The sequence below is a fragment of the Corvus brachyrhynchos genome, unplaced genomic scaffold (assembly GCF_000691975.1).
Source record: "Corvus brachyrhynchos isolate BGI_N302 unplaced genomic scaffold, ASM69197v1 scaffold79, whole genome shotgun sequence".
Taxonomy (NCBI): Eukaryota; Metazoa; Chordata; class Aves; order Passeriformes; family Corvidae; genus Corvus; species Corvus brachyrhynchos.
This window is the reverse complement of record NW_008240023.1, coordinates 232,443-241,104: the sequence shown is the minus strand read 5'-3', so window position 1 is coordinate 241,104 and position 8,662 is coordinate 232,443. Positions and strand designations below refer to the sequence as shown.

At 60.0% G+C, this 8,662-nt stretch overlaps 1 protein-coding gene across 1 annotated transcript; it reads right to left on the bottom strand.

Moving 5' to 3' along the window:
• Positions 1-638: 638 nt before the first annotated feature.
• On the bottom strand, positions 639-4,749 carry LOC108448928 (maestro heat-like repeat-containing protein family member 7). Its single transcript, XM_017743357.1, has 7 exons — positions 4,678-4,749; positions 4,353-4,501; positions 3,948-4,095; positions 3,303-3,649; positions 2,907-3,021; positions 2,603-2,740; positions 639-1,486 (listed from the first exon to the last, which is right to left on the bottom strand). The coding sequence occupies exons 1-7, from the start codon at positions 4,747-4,749 to the stop codon at positions 1,181-1,183; spliced, it is 1,275 nt and encodes a 424-aa protein (XP_017598846.1). The 3' UTR covers positions 639-1,180.
• Between the last annotated feature and the right edge of the window lie 3,913 nt (positions 4,750-8,662).

Below are 8,662 nucleotides of genomic sequence, written 5' to 3'. Positions count from 1 at the left end.
AGAAGGTGCAACTTTTCTTGTTCCAGGCTACCGATGGCGAGGCTGATGTCCTCTGCTGTATCTTCAAGGGCTGGGACAGAGTGGAACAGAGCCATGGTCAGATCCGGGATCCGCAGGGAGCCGAGGAGCGCCCCCTGCCAGGGCCATCTCAGCCCACTCTTGCCATGTCCAGGAGGGAGCAGGGACAAACGGGATCAGCCTGAAGTTGCTGGCCACAAATGCCCCACGTGCCCCTGAAAAATCTCTGGGCTCTGCCCAAGGCACCCCTCGTCTGCACAGGGAGCAGAGCCCTCCGCAGCCGGGGCAGGGATTGCAGCTCCTCCCGCCAGCCCCCGCTGACAGCCCGCTGCCCTCACTCACCCTTGTAGATGAGCCAGAGCTCTTCCTGCTGCTTCCTCACGTACCGCCCTGCGATCCCTGGGAATGCAGAGCCTGTCATGGACCCTGGCCTGGATCCTGCTGTGGCAGGACAGGGAAGGATCCTGATCTCGTGGCTCACCGAGGAACCTGATGGCCGCCTCTCGCAGGGGCTCCTGTGGGCTGTCCAGGTACAGCAGGGCCTGGCGCAGGTGCCCCCCGCCCCACAGCCCAGCTGGGCCGGGGCTTGGCACCCAGCTCGGGGCCAGAGGAGCCTGGAGAAGAGCCTGTGCGGCCCCTGGGTGCAGCAGTGGGCAGGGGCACAGCTGCCAGCCCCATGCACTGGGCACAACGAGCAGGGGGCTTCTCCAGGCTGCGGCTGGGGCTTCCAGGCCATCCTTACCAGGCGCTCACTGAACTTCCACGGCTGCTCCTTCTTCACCACCTGCTTCAGATGCCTCCTCTTCAGGAACCTTAGCGCAGAAAGCAGCGTTTCCTGGGAGGCCTGGAGAGCAGCAGAGACACGGAGATGGCACCACAGCCCAGGGCACAGGACCCGCGTCCCTGTGCCAAGGCCAGGAGGAGGCTGCAGCCCGTGTGGCGCCAGGGCAGGAGGCAGCTGAGCCCCCTCCCAGGGGGACCCCGGCAGCCCACGAGTCCTCACCTCTGCCACGCGCCGGTTCTCGTCATGGCAGTGGAAGAAGAGCGGGAGCAGGCTCTGGCACACGTGCGCCTTCAGGGCCTTTTTTCCCTTGTCCATTACCAGCTCCATCACCTCTCGGAAGAGGTGAATGGAGAGCAGCTGCACATGGCTGTTGTCCTGTTAGAAAGGAACAGGAAAAGAACCAGCAAAGGTTTCTCCAGGCCCATCTGGGTGCAGGCCTGAAAATCCCCAGGGCACAAAGTGTCCAGGAGGCAGCCAGTGTCCGTGGCTGGGGGCACTGAGCCTTACATTGGCAAAGAGTGACTGGAGCACCTCAGCCAGCTGCAGGGCAGTGGGACTGGATATTAGGGTGGCTCTGTCCTGGAGTTCATTCAGGAATACAGAGAGGATCAGTGCAACCACCTCTCCATCTGCATCCTGCAGTAGGTCCATGAGGTTTTGTGTCAGACTCCGGATGCCTTCGGCCTGTGTGGAACACAATGCTGCACAGTGAAGCCATGAACTGTAGAATTATAGCATGTCCTGAGTTGGGAGGGACCCACAAGGATAATCGACTCCAACTCCTGGTCCTGCACAGACACCCCAACAATCCCACTCTGTGCATATCTGAGAGCGGTGTCCAAACATTTCCTGGGGCTGTGCCTGTTCCCTGGGGAGCCTGGGCAGTGCCCAGCACCCTCTGGGGGAAGAAGCTTTCCCTGATATCCAACCTAAACCTCTCGTGACACAGCTCTAGCTGTTCCCTTGAGTGCTGTCACTGGTCACCAGAGAGCAGGGATTGGTGCTGCCCTTCCCCTTCCCTTGCAAGGAAGCTGCAGATTGCCCCTCGGTCTTCTCCAGCTGGGACAAGCCAAGTGCCCTCAGCCACTCCTCCTATGGCTTCCCCTCTAGACCCTGCACTATTTTCATGTCCTTCTCTGGACAATCTCTAATAGTTTCATGTCTTTTTTACATTATGGTGCCCAAAATTGTACACAGCACTTGAGGTGAAGCCATGGCAGCCCAGAGCAGAGCAGGACAATCCCATCCCTCGCCTGGCTGACGATGCTGTGCCTGATGCACCCTAGATGTCCCTCCTGGCTGCCAGGGCACTGCTGACTCCTACTTGCCATCACAGGCGATTCCACAGCACAGCTCTCCCATCTCGCATTCTCTGCTCTAGACACACAGCCGGGCTGCCCGTGCCAGGTGCAGAATCTGGCACTTGCCCTTGTTAAACTTCATATGGTTGGTGATTGCCCAGCCCTCAAATTTGTCTCTACAGGGCCTCTGTCCTCGAGGGAGTCAACAGCTCCTCCCAATTCAGTATTGTCAGCAAACTTATTTAGTATTTCTTCAAGTCCTGTGTCCAAGTCATTTATGTCCGGCTGCACCACCAACGCCACTCTGGTGCTGCAGCCCCACCCTGCTGCCGCAGGGCCCCGAGGCCAAAGGCCTGTCCCGAAGCACTCGGGCAGCTGAGCCGGGAGGCAGGAGAGCTGGGAGCAGCTGCCTCAGCGCCCAAAACCCAGCCAAGCCCAAGGGACTGCATTCCCCAGCCCCACGGTGCCAGCGCAGCTTCAGCCGCTGCCCCCTTCTCACCACTGAGGGATCTTTGCTGAGCGCCACGAGGCCTCTGAGTGCCAGGCGACGCTTTTCCCTGGATTCACTTTGCAGGCGCCTTGAAATGATCTCCAGGACACTGTCACTCCATTCCCTCATGTCATGGCACTCGACAACCTGAAAGGCACAGGGCAGTGACAGGGGAGCCGGCCGGCAGGAGCCCAGAACCGCCCAGGGCTGGGCCCAGGCAGCAGCGCAGGGCGCGGGCACCGTCCCAGGCAGCTGCGGCTGCGAGGAGAGCTGGGAGGCAGCTCAGCGAGGCAGCGCTGGCCGTCAGTCTCACCTCCACAAGGAACGCCAGGGCAGGCAGATCCCAGCGTGGCTCCTCTGTGCTGAGCAGCCCCAGCAGGCGGAGTGCAATGCGGGAACACAAGGGGTTCGAGGCACGGCGCATCTCCCTGGCAGACAGAAAAAGGCACTAAGAGCCTGAGCCAGCGGGGGAAAACCTTTCCCAGGACTGACTCACTGAGGTCTTGTCTTTCTTTCCCCACCACCCTGCCAGGGGACTTGGGCCCTCTGGAAGGCGGCTGCTCCTGGGCACCCTCCTCTCCCGGCCTTTCCTGGTCAGCTCAGCCGTCCCTCGGTGACGAGACCCTCTGGCCCACGACCACGGGGACTGTGGGGGGCACCCCAGGCACAGGGCACAAATGTCAGGGCAGCTGGGAGAAGGGGCTCTCACCTGGCCAGCAGAGCCACGGCATAGGGGTGGGTGTCAGCACAGAGCAGCGTTTCCCAGCCACGCTTGCGCTCCATAGCCACCAGTAAATCCAGACACCGCAGATGGCGGAGCAGAGCCTTCAGGGTCTGCACTGCAAACCTGTGTGCAGAGCAAAGCCAGGTCACGCTGGGAGGGCTGGCTCCTGCCCTGGGGACTTGGGAGAAATGGGATGGAGCACCTGTTGATGCTGGTGGGAAGGCTGAGTTGCTCCTGGCATCCCTTCCAGAGTGTATTGACCTCCTCTGGCATACCCAATGTGCTGACAAAAACTTGGAAGAGCAGAGCCACGAGGAGGCGGGGGGAATATTCTATAAATGGCGCTGGGCACCAGGGCAGGCGGAGAATCTCCCAGACCACCCTGGTTGCCTGCAAAGGACAAACCACCCAGAGACAGCGCTCACTGCTGAGGCGTCCATGTGGCAGGGCCCGAGCGTGGAAGGGGAGGCCCAGGGGGACGCCGCGGGAGGGGCCTGGTGCCCCTGAACCTGCCCCTAGCCCAGGTTTCAGCCCAGCGCCTGAGGCAGGGAGACGCAGTGGGCGAAGGAGGATGGGGAGCTGCTGGAGCGGCGACCTGGGGGCGAGCAAAAGCCGGTTCCAGAAACTCACAGCCAGGGCAAAGACTTCCGTTTTGTCCCCGTCAGAGGTGCGCGTGCTGTGCAGAGGCCAGTCCTCCAGCACACAGAGCAGCGTTGGCAGCACCTTCTCCACTACTGTTGCTGACGAGGCTATGGTCCTCCACATGCTTGCAGCAGCTCTGTGGGACCAGAGCTCTGTGTCAGGAGGATCTCAGCCATGGCGCCGTGTCCTGGGCAGCTGTGGGGGCCCAGGTGACAGAGCCACAGCGCCCTGAAGGGCAGGGAGGGAGCATGGCAACAGGCTGGGGGGCTGACATGCCATGGCTGGGACACAGAGGGCCTAGTGGGCCCTGGAACTCTCCACCTGTCTGTCAGACCCCACTGGACTGGCTGTTTGGGGCGAGCCCCAAGGCCTCAAGGCAGGTGGCCCCTGTACCTGTCACATGATGGGGCACAGCGCAGGAGGGTCACTGCAACATCAGTGGGGTGTGCCTCCGTCAGCCTCAGGATGTCCATGAATGTCCTGTCATCTGGAGGTGCACTGGACACGAGCCTGTGGTGCATGTTCCTCACAAAGTCTGGCACCTGGAGAGGCACAGGGAGAGCTGGAGAGCTGCCAGAGCAGCAACTTCCCCAGCTTCCTCGGAGAAGTGCTTCCCTTCCCACCACCCTGCGATGGCCTCAAAGGCTGAGGGGGCCCAGCAGACTTGAGGAGCCACACAATTCCTGGGGGGATCCAGCCCTGGCCCCAGGCTGCTTACTTTATTTGGGTGGGAGACAACTCTCTCCCCAAAAAAATCCAGGTTGGGAGCAGAAGCCTTCACATTTGCCATGCTCGGAGTGCGTGTGATGTCAGCGTTGGTCGTGTGGTCAGTGTGGTGTCAGGTTCTGCATCCTCCTTCTTCTCCAGGCCGTGCTGGAGGGTCTCTCCCCTGTCCCACCGAGGTCTGTCCCTAAGGGCACATGGAATAAAAATGGTTAAGGCCTGGGGACAGCAAGGAACAAGGTGGCTGCACAGGGCCTCCTTGCAGCACCACCCTATCCCCCCTCTGGACACTGTGGCCACCAGCACCCAGCCTGCTGTGGCCTGGTGTGTTGCTAAGGGCCCTGTGACACACGGCCACATCATTCCCACAGTGCCCACCGTCACAAAGGGCCCTTGCCCAGCCAGCTGCCCTGCAGTGGGGCAGCTCTGGAGGAGCTCTGGAGGAATAAAAGACATGCTGATGTCTCTGACCCCACTGGGACACACGGCTGGCACAGACAGCTCTTACCCTCCATAGCCACTGAGGGACATACGGGAGCCCCAAAATCAGTGTTCTGCCCTAATGGATTCCAAAGGGTGATGATCCTGTACCAAGCAATAAAAGGGGTCCACTGCCAACCCATCTCAGTGTTGTGCCTGTGACCTAGGAAGATCTAGAGCTGGTTATTACTGCTTGCTTGTTTGCCCTTATTGTTGATGGATGGTTAATTGATCAGTTGCTGGTGATACATGGACGTGGTGACCCACAGCAGGCATTGCAACTCACCCACACTGTGCCCCCTTTTAACTCTGAAGGCAGCAGGTGCCTGCACCACCACCCCAAAGAAACTGCTTGGATTGGGACTGGGATCACAGGGTGGAGTGTGGCAGGAGCACCCAGCGTCCCCAGCTTTTGCTAAGAAAGTTCAGACCTTCTGGGTTGTGGTTGTGCTACAAATGAGGTGAGTTTCCTGTGCTGTTTTTTGTCTTTGTCCTGTAGGACGAGAGGCCTGTGTGGGGGTTGCAGTCTGACCCTTTGGGACAAAAAGAAAACCCTGAAGGAGGAGACTGAGGGAAGACCTCATCAGGGTCTGCAGCTTCCTCATGAGGGGCAGTGGAGGGACAGCTCCAATCCCTGCTCTCTGTGACCAGTGACAGCACCCAGGTGAACGGGTCACATGGAGCTGTGCCATGGGAGGTTTTGGCTGGATATCAGGGAAAGGTTCTTCCCCCAGAGGGTGGTCAGGCACTGCCCAGGTTCCCCAGGGAATGGGCACAGCCCCGAGGCTGCCAGAGCTCCAGGAGCGTTTGGACAGCGCTGCCAGGGACGCCCAGGGTAGGATTGGTGGGGTGTCTGTGCAGGGCCATCCTCAAAACCACGCATCCCCACAGTGCAGATTCCTCTGGATGAACATGATCTCTCCGTCAATGAACTCATGTTCACGACCACTGCCTCTCCAGGAACAGACCCTGGCATTTCAGTCGTATCAATAATTCACAGAAAGCTTTGCTAAGAATATGTTTTCCCCTCCTTTTAAGCCGCGAACGGGCGCTTCCCGGTGTGCCTCAGTGCTGGCTCCAGGTGAGCACCGAGGGCACTGCAGGTGCAGCTTGTTAGTGCAGGGCGGCAGGGCAGTGATCCCGCCGTGTGTTCCGCTGGGAAGAACTCCTATTTTACATCTTGGGCTGGCTTTCAAACCAGCGGGGCGTCCTCCGTATCCAGTCCTGACTCCAGATTGTGCGAACGTGCTTGTCTGTGCAGGGATCCCTGAGAAACTCGTCCTTGGAGATGGCCACAAACTCTCCCAGCCACGAAGAGCCGCCTGTGTCCTGCCCATGTGTGGGAAGATCGGCAGAGGGCAGGGCAATCCCACCAAAGGATGAGCGAGGACAATTCCCAGGAGCTGGTGTCCCATTGCAGTGCCGTGGGTGGCGGATACGAGGAAGAGGAAGCCAGGGTGCCCAGCTGACCTCCCCAAGGGGGATGCAGCTAGCTGGGCAGGGTCCCTGGCGGAAAATAGACAGGGTGCCAGTGAAGGTGCTCTTGGAGGTGCCAGAGTTGCTTCTCTTGGCATCCTTTGGGAGACAGGGAGCAAGCTGCCATGCAGGAAGCAGCAGCTGAGATAAGCTACCTGTTGCACAGGTGCAAGGTCCGCCTGGGGGCAGAGGCATCGATAAACACACCGTGCCTGAGCGCAGCCAGGGCCGAGCTGAGGTGCCTGGGGCTGTGACTGAAGGATGCGTGGGTGGGGACCCCGGGTGAGGCCAGCAGTGCCCTGATGCACTCGGGGCAGCCCAGGGTGTGAGAGGGGAGCAATGAGTGCCTCGAGGGCACAGCTCTGCTTGGGGCTGCTCCTCGGGATGGGGGCTGAGGGGAGCTGCATGGGGGTGGCGGTGCCCATCCCCATGGCTCCCTGTAACCTTTTCCTGTGTGCACAGGAGTTTATGGACTTTTTTGGGGGTGACCTGCTGGTTCAGGAAAGGGGGAAGAGCCAGGCACCGTGTTTGTAAAGAGGTTCTGACAGAGCTCGGAGTACCCCCAACACTCGGTGCCTTTGCTCCTGTGAAATCCAGGAGCGCGTGGGTCACTGAGCTTCGGAAAGGGTCACTGGTTGCCCGAGGCTGACTTGCTCGTGTGCTCTCCTGGGGTCCTTGGCACTTGGAATGAGGATGTGCACAGAGGGGTCTCATCCCCCAGAGATGCTCTTTCCCCTTCCCAGCAGATGGGCAGCAGCGAAAAGCCCCAACTTTCCCACCCATGGATTGTAGCCAGAGAAATGAAGCAGATGAGTGTCCAGCTGTGCTGCCGGGGTGATGTGCTAGAAAGCCAATTTCTGCCAGGGGCTGGGGGCCAGGCAGGGGTGGGGGAGCTGCACCTTCTGCAGAGGCCTTGGGGAGGAGGAGTGGAAGGCAGAAAAACTGTGAACCCACAACCCAGACCGGCAGCCTCCTTCCTGTAGCAACAGCCATGCTCGTAAATAGCAGGAAGTATGGAGAAGCAATTGGAGATGAAATAATAAATAAATCACGGGAGGCAACTGCCCAAGAGTCCCCAGCCCTCTGGAGCACGGCGGGGGCAGAGAGGTGCCCACTGCCCAGCAGGCACCACGAGGGGAGCGCAGGGAGCTGCAAACCCACACCCGGGCCTTCTACCTGCTGCATTTGGGGAGAGCTCTGACACCTCAAGTTCCCTCTGGGACAGAACCAGCCCTTTCCTTGGGACACAACCCAGGCACGGGAGGGGAGTGGAGAGGGCCCCTTCCTCCCCACCTCCAGCAGACAGCAAGGGCAGAAGTGGAAGCAAGCAGAAAGCCTCCGGGGGCCAAATTTGCACCTTGTTTCGCTGCTGGGGGCTGGGGGGTGGGAATTTGGCAGCTCTCCTTCTTTGGAAAGGGTCCAGCTGCCTTAGGAGAGAAATTCTTCGCATAGCTTTGCTGTGAAGAAAGTGCTGACCTGTTCGGGGGCGTTTGCTGAGCAAGTGAAGGCGAGCCAAAGGCAGCTTGCAAGTGCTGGGAGAAAATGGCCCGGTTTGCTCATCAGCGGGGTTAGGCAGCAGGTCAGGCTCTCGGGGGAAGCGGTGCCTGGGGACAGGGGCTTTGTGTGCCACAGGCAAGCACACGAGGATGTCCTGATGCTCCCTGGCTTCACGCACCTCCAGAGAGATGATCCGACTACAGCACAGAGGCTGCTGGTGCCACACCGTGTGAGCATCAGAGGTGACCCAGCAGCTACATCCAGACACTGGTGCCCAGGAAAACCCCACCGTTCCCAGGGGTGAGAGCCAGGGAACACCTGGAGAGCTGGAATTTCGGGGTGGGGATGAGACAGTGGGTCAGGGAGGGGGTGTTTAGCTGTGGCTGGACTTGTAGCACATCTTGGGATGCAAGGGACTCGCCCAGGGCACTGACCACTGCGGTGACAAAGGGGATTTAAAGCAGCAGCAGGCGGCTGGGGGAGAGGGCATGGTGGGACTGAGGTGGGAAATGCACCTCACGTTCACC

Excerpts from the sequence above, each read along its gene's own strand:
- LOC108448928 (XM_017743357.1), bottom strand. The coding sequence starts at position 4,749 with ATGGCAAATGTGAAGGCTTCTGCTCCCAACCTGGATTTTTTTGGGGAG. Across the intron at positions 4,502-4,677 it reads TTGTCTCCCACCCAAATAAA|GTGCCAGACTTTGTGAGGAA; the intron begins GTAAGCAGCCTG and ends GTGCCTCTCCAG. Across the intron at positions 1,487-2,602 it reads TCAGCAAAGATCCCTCAGTG|GCCGAAGGCATCCGGAGTCT; the intron begins GTGAGAAGGGGG and ends TGTTCCACACAG.